The sequence below is a fragment of the Belonocnema kinseyi genome, chromosome 1 (genome assembly GCF_010883055.1).
Source record: "Belonocnema kinseyi isolate 2016_QV_RU_SX_M_011 chromosome 1, B_treatae_v1, whole genome shotgun sequence".
NCBI classification, from domain to species: Eukaryota; Metazoa; Arthropoda; class Insecta; order Hymenoptera; family Cynipidae; genus Belonocnema; species Belonocnema kinseyi.
Genome location: NC_046657.1, coordinates 78646062 through 78663415, shown reverse-complemented (window position 1 = coordinate 78663415; position 17354 = coordinate 78646062). Strand labels below are relative to the sequence as shown.

At 36.9% G+C, this 17354-nt stretch overlaps 1 protein-coding gene across 1 annotated transcript; it reads left to right on the top strand.

Moving 5' to 3' along the window:
• Nucleotides 1–7895: 7895 nt before the first annotated feature.
• Nucleotides 7896–9155, top strand: LOC117178327 (extensin-1-like). Its single transcript, XM_033369736.1, has one exon. It carries the CDS (start codon nucleotides 7896–7898, stop codon nucleotides 9153–9155), a length of 1260 nt encoding a protein of 419 aa, XP_033225627.1.
• The last annotated feature ends 8199 nt before the right edge of the window (nucleotides 9156–17354 follow it).

The following is a 17354-nucleotide window of genomic DNA, read 5'->3' as shown; positions in this document are numbered from 1 at the left end:
ACCTCTCTCAATTTCACTTTGGGATCATTCAACATCATATCATGGATGTTTTCGACATTTTCTGGTGTAGTGACCTCTTTTGGGCGCCCAGATCGTTCAGCACTAACTGTGCTCGTACGGCCACAACGACTCTCGGTAAACCACTTATGAATCGTTCCAATCGACGGTGGAGAGTCCAGGTAATACTTATCCAGCTTGGCCTTGGTCTCGGATATCGTTTTCTTGCGAAGATAGTAGTGTTTGATCAAAACTCGAAACTCAGATTTTTCCATATTAAAAAAAACTCGGAGGTTAGTCGCTTCTCAGTGCTGTAACTTGGAAATGCGTAAACATAAATCGCTGAAGTTTTGACAGGCGTCATTTGAAGGATCAAGCTCGACGAAAATGGTTCACATTAGTGAATACTAATGCCATCTCTTAGAATTTTCAGGTACTTATCAGACTGCCTAGTACATTTTTTAATTATTCTCTTCTAATTCAGAAAAAAATAAAAAATTCTCTCTTTAAACACAATAAAAATCGTGAAAAAAATGGCCTCTTCCAACTGAAAAAAACTCTATCTCTTCCAACTCAATAAAAACTTTATAAATATAAAATTATTTTAGAAAAATTAGAATTTTCTATATTTTTTAATTATCCTCTTCTAATTCACACGAAAACTACGAAAAGAACAAATTCTTTCCTCAAACATTATGAAATTCCTTATGAATAAATAAATTCACTACCATACTCATTTCTCGGCTTTTTCTGTTTTTTAAAAATTCCCGGTCATTTCTAGGTTTTCCGTACAGCAGCCACCCCACAAATTATAAGTTAACAAAGCTTCAGATATAGATTATTGGGAAGATATAGATTGCGTTAAAATTCAGAATTTAGGCAGCTCACGTTGCCATATTTATTATTTTATTTCAATTATTTAAAATAATAATTCAAGTAGGTTAGATTTTAATATATTAAAGACATTTATCGTTAAGAGTTGGATTTTTTTAGTGGCACTTGTAACTTTTCTAAAAGCTTGCGCCATTAGAAAATTTCTTGTGCTTTTATCAAGTTACTTCCATAAATTAAGAAACATTATATTTTTTATTAGTAATTCAGTCAACTACCATTTAACCATTCACAAATTGAAGATGGAATTTTTGTTTAAGTATTATCTAATAATTTTTAAGGAATGTAGGGTCAGAATTACTTTAAAGAATATGATATTTAATACTTGATTGGCCCATTATTCAGGAAAATTATAGCTTGGGAAAATCTATAGATACCTGGCAACAACCTACAATTTTCAGAGAATTTTTTTTAAGAATTTGTGTAGACACCCTAAGATAATTCTAAAGATAATATTTTTAATATTTGTATTGATATCTTTCAACATATAAAATATCTACAAAATATATCGATTATTAGTATACATTTCTGCGATTCTTTCTCAAATGAGCTAATAATTACTTTTACATTTTATAAAATAAAAAACACTGAAACTCCAGAACTGTGGCTTAATACAGAAAAATATATTTTTTAATTTATTCTGTCTGTCTGTTAGTCTGCAGATTTTTAGTTTGTTAGCACGATGACTTTCGAAAGAGTTCACAGCCTGACTTGGCTTTTTGCATTTTTTTGAGTGTCCGAAACTAAAGGCCAAGTTCTTTTAGCCAGCCATTTTGGATACAAATTCAAAAAGTGAACGCATTTAAAAATTTTTGAGGCAACTTTTTTTCAAGATTCAAACATTGTCTGTACGGATATTTATAGTATTCAAAAAGACAAACAATTTATCCTTATAAGGATTCAGAACTTCAAGCACATGCAAAATACGGAAAAAGATGAGTAGACAAAAATTGTGCATTTGAAAAAGATCTACAAATTTGTTATGAATCACTTTTTTATAGGGTCCGTAGTTTTTATTTTTATCGTGAAAAACATAATAGAGGCAAAAAATTAATAAAATCCGCCTTCGGCGTGTGCACATTCTGATCACAACTTTCTTCTTTTAATTTCTTGTTTCTCTCGTATGTGGGTTTTTTGAAAAATTGTTTTTTTTGCATACAAAAATGGCAAATCAGAAATGACACTTTTTCATTCAACAATTTCACAGCATTTTAAAGATTCTCAAATATCTAAATGTATTTTCAATACATATCCTGAATATAAAATCTCTAAACGATATTGTCGATTTCGATTGTCACAATACTTGATTTCATTGCTGTATGCGTGTCACACGAGGCGTCAGTGGGTTAGACAGCACTGGAAAATATTGAAAAAATTGTCACGATTGCTCGTTCTTTGATAGCTACACGCGTGCGACAGCGGCATTCGTGAGTCGCCGTCAGTTAGACAGTAATAGAACGTTACACGTGTTTTCTTGAAGATAATCATCTCGACGGAGCTGTCTTGATCTGCGTTTGCTGGGATTTGAGCGATGCTCATTGGCTAAGGTGCGCGTCTGTACTTGTTTTTTAAATACGTACGCGAACTAGAGCCAATAAGCGCAGTTCAAGCATGCGTAATTGTTTTGGTATTACTGTTGAGAATAATAATCGAATCGAAATTCAAATTCGATAATACGAATCAACGCTTCTCTTTTACCACAACCTTGCCCCTCGTACCGCCGGAATACACGGCCGCTGCTTGTGATTTATAATCGAAGGGTTAGTATATTTTTAATTATAAGTTAATGTTTTAGCTACTATTTGATATTAATATAAACATTAACATTGAACAAACTTACAATGAAGGATGGCAATTGTTATAAGTTTATTATCAAAGTCCATTGCTGGTGTAAAATGCGATAACAACTTTTTGAGATTTTGAGGTTGTGAATTAATTTTAGAATAGAAGAACAATCTGCTGGTCACAGAAATAGATAATTTTTGCCACTTTAATGTAAATCATTCGTATATCTACAAAAGCTATAAAATATGATTTTTTGCTATGAACAGTTACGAAAATGTACTACAAAAACTGTTCGAAAGTTAAGCTTAGACTCATTTATATTAATACGAAAAAAATACATACTCCGCGTTTGTAATACATTGAAAATTAGTTAAATTTTTCATACAAATTTTACAAAAATTTCATTTAAATTTACAAAATTTTTAGTGAAAAAACAGACACTATTTTAATCAGGATTAAAATAAAAAATAGGTTTTTATGTTTTCATTCGACGTCTTTTTGATAAATTTTTAAACTGCGAGCAGTTTGCTCTTGAATTGAAAAATTTAATATTAACCTCAAAATCTCAATAAGTTGCTACCGAATTTTATATCAGCAATGAAATTTTATAACAAATTCCATGCATCATAGGAATAACACTTAATGTTAATGTTTATATTGAATGCAAATAATAACTCAAACATTAACTTGGAAATAAAAATACACCAATGTTACACTAACTTTACTTAATATCAGAAAATTACCATTGAACTCCTCGCACTTCACCTTCACCACAAAACAGCTGGATAAGATATACAGGCTTCCAATGTTTTATGTGCTTTTAAATAATATATGGTTTAATAAATGTGGGATTGAATGAATTATGTTCAGTTTTATGTATGTATATACTATAGGAATGTACGGGCACTTTCATTATCACCTAATGGTCGGCGAGAAATTGGTTTTTGACCAACTAAAAAGGAACGTGAAACAAAATAGGTGAATTCTGAATCAAAAAGATGAATTCACAAGGGAAAAGTTTTATATTTTCAACAAAAAACACCAATTTTCAACAAAATACGGGAATTTTAAAACAAATAATTTTATTTTAACTAAAAAATATCAACTTTTAAACAAAAATAGAATAATTTAGTTTTTAGTATATAAAACTTAATATTCAATAAAAAAATGAAATTTTCAACAAGGTTATTTAAAATTTTAACCAAAACAGGTAAATTTGTCGCACATTATATTTAGCAGAATCTCTCAGCGATTAACATTTTTATAGTAAATTATACAAGACGTTTTTTCTGATATAAGAAAAAAAAATAGAATTTGGAAATCTATGCTAAGAATAATAAAAAACAGATTAATTTTTCATACATAAAATAATTTTTAACTAAAAAGATGAAGTTTCATTAAAGAATATCAAAAGGACCACGCACTAAATGTTTAAGAAAATGGCTTTCGGTGGATTTAGCTGAAACTTTGTAATTTTTAAGGTTATAAGTGCCGGATGTAATATTCATAAAAAAAAATTAAAAAATGGACAGTTTTAGCGCTATGCGGCGCTAAGCGCTTAAGATCAGTGAATGAAAGGAATTACAACAGATTTTGTTACAGAAGCGATGTCAACATAGAAATCATGGTTCAGATCGTGGGCTGTCATGTTTTCGCCTACACCGTTGACTCTTATAGCGCGCTTCTCAAAACGATCAAACGCTAAGCGCCCAAGATTTTAACTTGACTAATGCATCACTTTTTTAAAGGCAGAAACGGTACCCAAAGTAACATTAGTAACTAGTGCGTACATTCCGATAATTACATTGTACTGTTCTCAAGAGTACCGAACGCTAAGCGCTCATGATTGGTGAATAAAACGAATTACAATAGATTTAGTAAGAAAAGCGATGTCAACATAGAAATCACAGTTCAGATCGTGGTCTCTCATATCTTTGCCTACACCGTTGACTCATATAGCGTGCTTCTCAAAACGATCAAATGCTATACACCCAAGATTTTAACTTGACTAATTAATCACTTCCCAGTAGCTTTTGCGAAATATTAAACTATTTGCGGCTCTTGATTCGGGTTCGTTTGTTCATCTCTTAAAATCTTCTGCGCTTAGCGTTTGCCCGTTCTGAGAAGCGCGCTATATGAGTCAACGGTGTTGACTCATATTGTCATTGGTTTGGCTAAACATGTTACTGACCACTTCTTGATTCGTGTTCCGTATACAGACATCGCTTTTCTCGCTAAAGCTACTAGGATTGGTTCTATCTGCTGATTATTAGCGCTTAGCGTTCGGACCTCTGGCGAAGGGTGCGCTGTTATTATCGATGTGCGCACTAGTTACTAATGTTACTTTGGATACCATTTCTGTCTTTAAAAAAGTGATGAATTAGTCCAGTTAAAATCTTGGGCGCTTAGCGTTTGATCATTTGAGAAGCGCGCTATATGAGTCAACGGTGTAGGCGAAAATATGACAGATCACGATCTGAACCATCATTTCTATGTTGACATCGTTTTTGTAACAAAATCTGTTGTAATTCGTTTTATTCACTGATTTTGAGCGTTTAGCGTCGCATAGCGCTAAAACTGTCCATTTTTTTTGGATTTTTTTACGGATATTTTATCCGGCACTTATAACCTTATAAATTACTAAGTTTCAGCTGAATCCACCGAAAGTCATTTTCCCATACATTTAGTGCGGGGTCCTTCAAACAAAAATAAAATAATTCAGTTTTTAGTTTATAAACTTGTAAGAAACCTTATACAGATGTAAATTGTTTTCAACTAAATTAATTTTCAATCCAAGAAGAAAATTATAAAAAGCATTTAGAATAAAATAGAATTCACTTCAAAATACAGCAGGTTCTATATATCATTCAGCAGAATCTCTCAGCGTAACAATTTTTTTTATAGTCAATTATGCAAAACGTTTTTTTTTGCCACATAAGACAAACAAAAATCGAATTTGAACATCCATGTTAAAAATATTAAAAAACAGATTAATTTTTTAGCCATAAAATTAATTCTTTACAAAAGACGATTAGTTTTCAACCAACATTGATGTAATGCCAATTTTCCTTAAAAGCATTAAATTTTAATAAACAAAACACAAGAAAATAGTTGAATCTTCAATAAACAAGATAAGATTTTAACAGAGAAAATTAATTTGTCGCCCGCCAGCGTGCGTACAAATTTTAATTAATAATTGAAGTTTTCTTTCTTGCGACGTTTTGGGGCTGATTATATAAAAATTTACATTTACATGGAATTAAATTGCGTCGAAAATGTACCTGTTAGTATAATTTAGTATTAAGTTTGTATATGCTTAAAGACTTTATTAATAAAGTAGACAGGAGAGCGATCAGGAAAGCCAGTAAGATATTGTTGGGACCACGGAATGGTTTCGCGACAGCCGCGAGACAAACCAGCCATCCTTTCAATATCGCCTCTTTCAACACGGTAGCTACTACGCGGCATCTCTACCCCGATTTTCGCGGAGAACCAACTACTATCGCAATATCCCCTCTTTGTGCGCGCCAGCCGTTACGCCGCGTTGCTATCCCATCTTCGCGCACGACACGCGAGCCTCCTCTATAAATAAGGAAGAGCTCTCGCCGGTCGTCACTAAAACCGGATCTACCATCTAGATAGCACGCTTTCGCAGTGGAGCTGCCACCCAGCATCACTCTCGTGAATTATCCGCCGAGATACCGTGCATCCTTTTGCCTCTTGCTGGCAATCCTGAGCTGCATCCTGATTTGTAATCTCGTAAGACTGGTTTCAATTCATTTTTTAAAACACCTTCATTCCCTTTTCAGAATATTTTTATCGTCATCAAACATGCCTGCACGTAGGGCGATTACCATACTTCCTTCTTTTATTTTCATAGTCATTTATTCTGAGCTCAATAAAGTTGTTTAGGTTTCTCACCCCATCTTACTTCCCTAAATCTCACCCGCTCACACACATATACACATATACTTACCTCGACAAAGTCGAGTACTCGACGGACCCTTCCCAGTCAGAGATTCCGCAGAGGCCGACCCACATACATACATATATAACCGAATACTCAACGGACCCCTCCCCGCCAGAGGGTCCAGAGAGGCCGATTCATACACTTACACACACAGACAACCGAGTGCTCAACGGACCCTTCGCGCGTCAGGGGGTCTATTGAGACCGAATATCACACCCACCCTCTTCCTACAAGGACCTAACGGAGCCCCCGACGCATAGAGGAAGCCACAGCTTTACTCCGGAGGCAGAAGAGGACCCCCCAGACATCACTAGTTCTTGGGGATAGACGTCAGCCCCCTCGAACAACACCTCCGGGAGACTACCCAGGGCCCTTCTCCAAGTCAAGGATCACTTTGTTCCGAGCGCTCAAGTCCAACCATTCAGTCAGTGGTCGTACGGCCCCAGAAGGAGGACAAGTCGTCCAGGGAAAAAACAGAATTTGAAAGAAGGAAGACCAGGACACCATAGAGAAACCCTAATTCTCGAGGAGTTACTCAGTATCTTGTACATGCAACACCGGTCATTTTTAGGACCCCAAGAAGACCGGCCCTTTTAAGGGCGACATAAATGTTTTATGACATCAGGTTACACTATGTTTAAATTGTGCTCCCGGACCTACCACCCCTTCGACAATTACTCCTCATTTATTCCATTGTTGTACTTGAATATAACAAATTTGTAGCTCATCTCCTCGAAAAGCTTCCACTATCTTTTCACCCCTTTAGTCCTCAGCTGTTCGAGTTATCCCATAAGTTGACTACAAATTTTTGGCGCCCAATGTCGGGCAACCTATTATTATAGGTGGTCGCTAAGTAGTGGCACTTGCTTATTTACGCCCATAGCCGGAATCCAACGCGCTTCACCGGGATAACCGCCCGCACACCCGACCCTCGTTTCCTAAGAAGGTGCGTCATCCCCAGGGGAAGCTCCTCCACTTCCGGGAGTGGAAACCAACACCCAATGGCGCCCAATCTTCATACTCCTAGTCAGAGCTCTATTTCCGATCCCAACAGCTAAGATCCCTCATCACCCACCTATTTCTCCCCCCAACGCAGGCCTACTCCCGACTTCTTGATCAGGATAACTACTTACCCTGCACAGTTGACGGATCGAGTTCTCGAGCGAGGAACCACGACGGACTTGCCAAACGCCCAAAAAATTTCGATATTGTTCAACATTCACCCATGAGCAACTCAAACCTCAGTGCAAAAATGAGTCCAGCACCACCAGTCTCAAGAATGGCGGAGTCCGCGTCTCACTCGGTTCCCACCTTTGATGGTACCCAAGAACATGCCTTGAGTGGTGCACCTGAACCTAGTCTCAATGGTGTTCAGGCACTCCCTTCTATTGATGTTGAGGCATCAATCGCCAACGGGCCTCCTGTTTCCCCTTACAGCGGAATACAAGCGCCCACCCTTAATGGTGCTCCAGGACTCGCCATTCATGATGTCCAGGCGCCCATCTTCAACGGGGTCCAGACACCCACTCTGCACGGTGTTCCAGCATTGACCTTCAATGGGCCTCCTGTTCCTCTTCATAACGATGTTCATGCACCCGCCATCCACGATGTCCAGGCACCCACTCTGCACGGTGCTCAGGCATCAACTTCCAACGGGCCTCCTGCCTCTCTTTATAACGGGGTGCAAACGCCCATTTCAAATTGTGCCCCAAGACCCGCCCACCAAGGTTTTCAGATACCCACCTTCAACGAGGTCCAGGCACCATCTTGCAACTGGAATCAGGTTTCACCCCACCACGGTGCCCATGCACCCGCCTTTAACGTCGCTCAGTCACCCGTCTTTACCAACGCTCGTGGACCCACTTTTAACGAGGTGCAGGCACCCACCGACAACCAGACTTATGTACCCGCCTACAATGGTGTCCAGGCAACAAACTACTATGGTAACCAAGAACCCACCTTTCACGGTGCTCAGGCACCTACTCACAATGGAACACTGGCGTCCGTGTTCTACGGTGCCCGGGCACCAACCTTCCAGGGTACCCAGGCACCTAACTCATGCGGTTTTCAAGTACCGACCTACAACGGGACTCAAGTTCCATCCCACACTTGTACTCACGCTCTTGCCTCCAATAGCGCGCAGGCACCCATTTTTACCTGGACACACGGACCCACTCTCAACCGTGTTCAGGCACCCACCTTCCACGGGACTCATGTTCCCGTATACAACGATACCCCAGCATCCGCTATCCACGGGTCCCGCATGCCCGTCTACAAATATTCCCAAACATACCCACATTACTCAGTGCAAGCACCCACAACCTATGGGGTCCCGCCACACCTCGGCCATTGGGGGAAAACTCATCCCTGGGAGGTCCATCCGATGATGGCCCAGAGCACGAGCACGCTTTGTGGTCCCTTTAAACCCCAATTTAGTGGAGGAGACCTTGAGGACCCACTCGTGTTCTTGAACGAGATGGAGCAATACATCGAACACCCCGACGCATCTTAGAAGGCGATTCACGGCGCCCTTTTTCCGGTCAGCGTCTTCCTACAAAAGAAAATGCTCCTGAACGGCCATTTGAGAAGAAATTAGCCCAAGGAGACCCTAGTAGTCACCTTCCTAGAATTACTAAGACCAACAATGCGGCAAGGGATAAGAGCAGCTGGCGCCCGGACCTATCGCGATTTAGTCACCTTTGTCAACAATGCCGAGGCAGATGAGATTGAACTGCAGAAAAATGATTTCTGCAGAAATGAAATCGCGGAATTCTCCATCGATGGTCATGTTATGTCCACCACATTCTTCGTTAGTTCCGAGATGAGAGATCCGGTCATTCTAGGAGATTCTTGGATTTCAGAACAGGAGGTAATTTATAATAAACCTCAAGGATGTCTGTATGCTGAAAACAATCATCGTATCACAATTCGATTGATTTATATACCATCAGTCACTAAGGCGGGTTACATCGATTTTAATCAAATACGAACGGAACTTCCGACCAAATTTGTTGAGCAATTTAAGGGGATTCTGCAACAACGATGTTTGGCGTTCCACATGGAGGGACATTTGCCCCAAACGTGGTCTGTCCGCCATAAAATTACCTTGACCTCGGACAGACCGATTAGAAAGCGTCCTTACCCTTACTCTCAGGAGAAAAAACGGATTATAGAAGAGGAAATTCAGGAAATGCTTGATCTACGAATAATTGAATTATCCGTATCCCCGTATTGCTCACCAATCGTTCTAAAAAATACGGGGTTCGTTCTAAAAAAAGAAAAACGGGGAATCAAAATTTCGCATAGATTTCCGTCGCTTGAACGCCATTACAGAGGATACTACGTAATCCCTTCCCTTAATGCAAGGCTCCTTGAAAAAACTGGACAACGCCAAAGTATTCACCACTATAAATTTGAAAAGCGGGTATTGGCAGGTGCCAATGGACCCTGAGTCTTGAAAGTAAACAGCTTTCGCATCACCAAATGGGGGAATGTACCGTTTTTTGAAAAAGCCGTTCGGTTTGAAAAACGCCTCAAATACCTTCCAGACTCTCATGTCTCAAATAGTACTCTAAGGGTACATTAATAAATTTTGCATCGTATACCTCGATGACATAATTATTTATTCCCAAAACTGGCAAGAACATCTCCTACATTTAAACCCTGTACTAGAGAGACTTGAGATGCATGGCCTGACCTGTGCTCTGGATAAATAATTTTTTCCAAGGACTGAAGTGCAGTATCTCGGTCACGGAGTTACCCAAGAAAGTAACCGGGCTCAGGACGGACATATTCAAGCCATTCTACAAGCAGAAGCCTCCACAAGCAAGAAGGGTCTGCTAAATTCCTCGGAATATGTGGCTGGATACGCGAATATGTGCCGCACTATTCCGAGATCACTGCTCCCCTAGCCGATTTACTCCGGAAAAATTCGGGCCGATGGCATTGGGCATCACAGGGTGAAGAAGCTTTTCATCGAATAAAGGCAGCATTCCGCCGTCCTTTGCACCTGGCAGACCCGACCTACCCTGCAGTCTTCAAATACATACTAGCGACATTGGAATGAGTGCCGTCTTATTTCAGGTCCGCTCTGATCAATAAAAATCAATTCGCAGCTATCAAAACGTGAAGTTTTCACCGACAGCGGCTCGCTATTAACAATCTGAGGAGAATTGCTTAGCGATTATCTGGGGAATTAAAAAATACAAACCATTTTTCAATCATAAGTTCACATTGATTACCAATAATCGATCTCTAGACTAGTGAAATCGATACAAAGGTACCAGCGTCAAATTGGAGAAATGAGCTTGTCTGCTGGGCAGCGTTAGTTTCAACCATAAATATTGCCCTTTTGCACAATCGGCATTACCCAGCGCACTAGCGCTACGGCCGGATGAAACAAGTGTTTCGGAGGTGCTCGATGACGATGAGCAGTTTCTGCCATCAGGACTTGAATCGAGCCCCAGCACTTTCGGTGTCTACCTTGCTTCTACCACGGTACCGAATTTCTATGAGGAAATCTTACGTTTACAGCAAGAAGACGAGAAAATACGCCAACTTGCAGTCCAGTGGCAAATTATCTCTGAAAAGGTCCATCGTGCGCCCCAAGAAGAGCGTTTTTCCAACGCTTTAAAGTAGACGTTTCCGGCCTCTGGAAAAGGTGCGAGAACCGGTGGTTAATACTGGTACTGAAGAACTCCTATGAACGAGTTCTCTACGAGTAATATGACAGTGGTGTTTCGTGTCATCCGGGAGGCGATGAGACTCTTCGGGCCATTTAGGAAAAGTTTACCTGGGATAAGATGCGTGGTGACGTATGGGATTATTCGCGGACCTGCCTCTTATGGGCTAGTTGTAAATCCTTCAGAACTCTTGGAATAAATCTGCAGAGACCAAGAAGACCTAAAGGAAAATTTGAAACTGTTGCCTTAGATCTGATGGGGCCCTATCCTAGATCTTCTCGTGGCAAAAAATTTCTGCTTGCTGTTACCGACTTATTTTCTAGATGGGTCGAGGCCTTCCCACTTGGTGACGCCAAGGCAAAGAAAATAGTTGAACTCACGGAGTCCGAGGTATTTCGGAGTTATGGTTACCCTCGGACCGTTCTTACCGACAACGGCACCCAATTTACAGGGAAGGTGTGGCAAAGCGCTTGCGCCCGACGGGGTGCCGAGCCATGGACGACACCCACCTACCATCCACAGGCCAATTTGACGGAGGGAAGAAATCAAGAGCTCAAGAAAGGAATGCGGTTGCGCCTCCATGTCCCAAAATCACCGGAATTGGGACAAGGACTTTCCTGAGATCCTCTTTAATCTACGCAATCGCAGAAATTCGTCCACGCAGAAGACTCCGAGTGAGGTACTTTTCGGTACTTCCAACAAAAGACCCGGAGAATGGGCGTTTCCAGAGCCCCCCGTCGTCAAACCTCAGCTTCAATGTGAGAAGATTGTGGAGGAAGTACGGAGTCATCAGGCTCGTTACATTAATAAAAAATATCACCCGCAGTCAAGAAAACCACCACATTATTAAGTGGGTGATATGGTAGGCGTTCGGAAACACTTCTTGTCCCGCAAGCAGCGCGGCTTTGACGTTGCCGTCGCCCCGAAGTGGCAAGGACCATTTCAGGTCATACAGCACTTAGGCGGCGAAGTCTATCAGGTACAGATGGGAAACCATTCAGTTAAATCACTGCAACGCAGATGCTTCCATTTTATCGGCGTATAGTACGAAAATCTCTCTCTCTCCTCTGGACCAGGCGTGACTTGTGGCGTCCAGGAGGAGAATAATAATCAATCCTTGTCACACGAAGTGAGATAGATAAACGAGCCAAGGAAGGTTCAACGGCAAGCAAGGCCCTCAAACGAGGAACCATCCGGTGTTTAAGTGAATAAGCACGACACGCAAGCATCCTCTATAAATGCCAGGCGCACCAAACCGATAACGACATTCAACCTTGTGAATTATCCGTCGCGATACCGTGCACCCTCTTGCCTCTTGCTGGCAATCCTGAGCTGCATCCTGATTTGTAATCATGTACGACTGGTTTCAAATCTTTTTTTAAAACACCTTTATTCCCTTTTCAGAATATTTTTATCGTCATCAAACATGTCTACACATAGCGCGATTACCATATTTCCTTCTTTTATTTTCATAGTCATTTATTCTAAGCTGAATGAAGTTGCTTAGGTTTCTCATCCCATCTTACTTCTCTAAATCCCACCTGTTCACATACATATACACATATACTTACCTCCACACAGTCGAGTACTCAATGGGCCCTCCCAGTCATAAGAGTCCACAGAGGCCGACCCACACACATACATATACAACCGAGTACTCAACGAACCCGTGCCCGCCGAAGGGTTCACAGAGGCCGATTCACACACACACACACACTGACACACATAGACAACTGAGTGCTCAACGGACCCCTCGCCGTCAGGGGGTCCATCGAGGCTGAATATCACATCCACCCACCCCCTACATGTGTTTTCTTCTTTTTGTCTCTTAGCTCGACGCTTGGAGAGCCCTAACTCAACGGTGCACCAGACGCGTAGAGGAAGCCCCAGCTTTACTCCGGAGGCAGAAGAGGATCCCCAGGCATCTTCAGTTCTTGTGGATAGACGTCAGCCCCCTCGAAAAACACCTCCAGCGGACTACCCAGGGCCATTATCCAAGTAAAGGATCACTTAGTTTCGAGCGCCCGAGTCCGACCATCCGGTCAGTGATCGTACGGTCCCAGAAGGAGTACAAGTCGTGCAGGGAAAAAATGGAATTCGAAAGAACAAAGACCAGGAGACTATAGAAAAACCCTAACTCTCGAGGAGTTACTCAGTATCTTGCACACGCAACACCGGTCCTTTTTAGGACCCCCAGAAGACATGGCCACACAAATCTTTTATCACGTCAGGTTTCACTATGTTTAAATCGTGCTCTCGGAACAACCTCCTCTTCAACAATCACCCCTCTAGTCCCCAGCTGTTCGAGTTATCCCATAAGTTTACTACAATTTTTCCACCAAAAAGACGAATTTTCAACTAAAAAAATTAATTTTCAATTATAATTATACTCTTTCATCCTAAAATTGTGCAATTAAATTTTTAATAAAATAGGTGTATCCTCAATCAAAAAGATCAATTTTCAAACAAATATTGGAGTTTTCAAATAAAAAAGATAAATTTTTAATTTAAATATTAATATATATATATAGAGCCAGAAATACGAATATTAATTTTAAGTTGAAAGAATTAATATTTAAGAACAAACAAATAAATTTTCAACAAATTAGTTGAAATTTATTAAAATAGATAAATTTGATAATGAAAAGTTGAAGTTTCAAACAAAGAGATTAATTTTCAACCCAGGAAATTAATTTTATTTAAAAAAAACGATGTTTGAAACAAGTAATTGATTTTTCAACAAAAAACATCAATTAGTAATTCAAAATTTCAATGTTACACCGAAAGTGGGATAGTTAAATTTTTAGTTAAAGAATTTAATTACAAAAAAAAGGAATGTGCAAATTATTAGTTTTGTTCGTAATCACACAGATACATTTTCAACTAAGAAGACTAATTTCCTACCAAAAACACGAATTTTCATCGAAATATGTGCATTTTGAAACAAATGGTTGAATTTTCAAGTAAGAAAGATCAATTTTTAATTTCAAATATCAATTCTCTACCAAAAAGGATATAATCCAATTTTATTTTACGTAAATTAATTTTTGACTAACCATGAATGAATCTTCAAAAAAATAATTGAACCCTTAATGAAGAAGATGAATTTTCAACCACGAAGATTAATTTCCCTGTTTAAAAAGGCGGTTAAAAAAATACATTTTTAACAAAAAAGATCATTTTTTTCAAATATTATTTTTCTATCAAAAATGGTATAATTGACTTTTCTCTTAAATAATTTAATTTTTTACCAAAAAAGGAAAATTTTACATAATAATACAATCTTGGAAAAAAAGGATGAAATTTCAATTAAGAAGTTTATTTTTCTACCAAAAATGACGAATTTTTAACAAAATTCTGAATTTCTAAATACTGTATCAAAACAGATAAATTTTTTTCCAAATAGTTCAATCTTTAACGAAAAAAGGTCGATTTTTGACCAAAAGGGTTCATTTTATTTCAAACAGAAAAATTTAAAAAATTGAATTATTAAGTAAAAAAGGTCAATATTCAATTTAAAATATCAATTTTCAACCAAAAATAGTAGAATCGAAATTTCTTTTAAAGAAATTGGTTTTCACAAACTGAAAAGAAATTTTTTTAAATAACTGAATCCTCAATGAAAAACATGAATTTCTAAGCAAGAATATTACTTTTTTACAAAAATTATGAATTTTCTACAAATCTACAGATTTTCAAACAAATATATGATTTTCACCTATACAATATCATTTTTTAACCAAAAGTGATATAAGTATATTTTACCATTATAGAAATTAATTTTAAAAAAATAGAAATTTGAAGAAAATAGTAGAATTTTCAATAAAAAATGTTCTTGTTAAACCGAAACATATGAAGCTTCAATTATGAACTCAATATTCAACAAAAAATGGGATAGTTTAGTTTTTAGTTAAACAAATAATTTTCAACTTAAAGAAGTGCAATTATAAAAAAATAGCTGAGTTCTCTACCAAAATAGATTGTAATTAAAAATATCAATAAATTTCAACAAAAATGGAAAGTTAAATTTTCACTTCAATAAATTAATTTTGAAAAATAAATAATTCTCAGAAAAATTATTGAATCCTAAATCAGCAAGAAGAATGTTCAAACAGTAAGATTAATTTTCTACTAAAAAAGATAAATTTTTAACAAAATACATACCTATCTAAACCATTAGGTGAATTTGGAGCTAAAAAAGATTACACTTTAATTTAAAAAATCAATTTTCTACCAAAAATATCATAGCTGTATTTTCTGAAAAAAATTAATTTTTATGTTCAAAAGATTAACTTTTTACCAATAAGATTAAGGCTTTACAAGAAAGACGAATTGTCAGCTAAATACTTGATTTTTAAACTATAATTTTCAATGTTCAACAATTTAGTTCCATTTTTTTTCTGTTTTGACTAAAATTGTCTTTTGGTTAAAAATTCATCTATTTGTGTAGAAACTTGATTTTCTTACTACAACTGTAATTGGTAGTTGTGAATTATCTTTTGTTAAAGCTCCTTTGTTGAGGACTCAATTATTTCGTTTAAAATTTGTGTTTTTTGTTTGCATTCGACTACTTAAATGTTAAAAGAAATGAGTAAAAATGGATATTTTTTGGGTTGAAGATTCATCGTTTCAGTTGAAAATTTAATTCTTTTGTTGAAAATTCTTTCTTTCTTTGATAGAAAATTAATCTTTTTTGTTGAACCTTTCTCTAATTGTTTTAAGGTTTAACGACCTTTTACAATTTAAATTTTTTGGTTGAAGATTCACTATTTTAGTTAAAAATTTATCTCTGGTTAAAAAGTTAAACATTTTCTTAAAATGCATTTTTTGGATCAATTCAGCTGTTGTTGTTTGTAACTAATTTTATTTTTTAGTTTTTGGTTGAAAATTTATTTACTTATTTAAAAGTTGAACTATTTTGTTAAAATGTTATGTTTTTAGATGAAAAAGTAACTATTTGGTTGCAAATTCGTTAATTTTTTTAAACTAAAAATTAAACTTGTTCATTTTCAGTGTAAACGGTTTTGTTAAAAATTTGGCTTTTTAAAGAAAGATTTGCATTTACAACCGAATAGTTTAACTTTTAACAAAATAGTTAAATTTTCAACCTACAAATATAAATTTGAAACTGAATGGCCATATTTTTAAACAAAAAAGATTAATCCTTAACCAAAAAGTGTTGCATTAAAAAAAAGAATTCTCAATAAAAACGTAGTGGTGGACATCTCAAAACAAGAAGAAAAGATTTTCAACAAAATATTTATATTTTTAACCAGACTTGAATTTTCGAACCAGTATGTAAATTTTCAACAAAGTAGTTGAATTCTTAACCTGCAAATATGGATTTTCGATAGAAAATGTCATATTTGATATTTCAACGAAAGCAGATGCTGCCAAGAGATGCATTGTAGAAATAAAAAAAAACGAATTTATGTTATGTTAGGATTTACATAAACTTTAATGTGGTAAGTCCAGGGGAAAGTGGGATACTTAACTAAGCCAGATATTCGACGATTGGCAGAAATTTATGGCATTAATTTTTTTTCCAACTTTGTTTTTTCCAGGGAAGCGTTTACCAAGTAGCAACAAGCTTATTATATGTGTTTTTCTACTTATAAGGTAATTGATTATTATAATGCGCGTACAAAAATTTTGCTATATTGATTTATAAAAATTGTGGTGTAAAAATGCAAAGTTCATTATTTAAAGAATATGATTATCATGAAAGTGAGTTACAAAATTTTAATAAATGCTATTCATCTTTATTAGGTGTAAATTAATTTTTAATAAAAAAAGCTTAAATGGAATAAAATAGTTTAATTTCATTTTATATAAAAAAATATAAAATTCGTTGAAATCCTATTATAAAAGATTAATTACAGTTTCAGACAAAGAACTCATTCCTTAGTGTCTTCTATGATTTTATACTAATATTGTTTCACATTCGTTAAATATGTATAAAATAGAAAAGATAGGCTTTTGATTTATTCTTTCTCACAAAAAGACAAATAGGCGCGCGCAAGACTGCT

Bases quoted from the DNA above. Each gene is read 5' to 3' on its own strand.
- LOC117178327 (XM_033369736.1), top strand. From the start codon at position 7,896: ATGAGTCCAGCACCACCAGTCTCAAGAATGGCGGAGTCCGCGTCTCAC.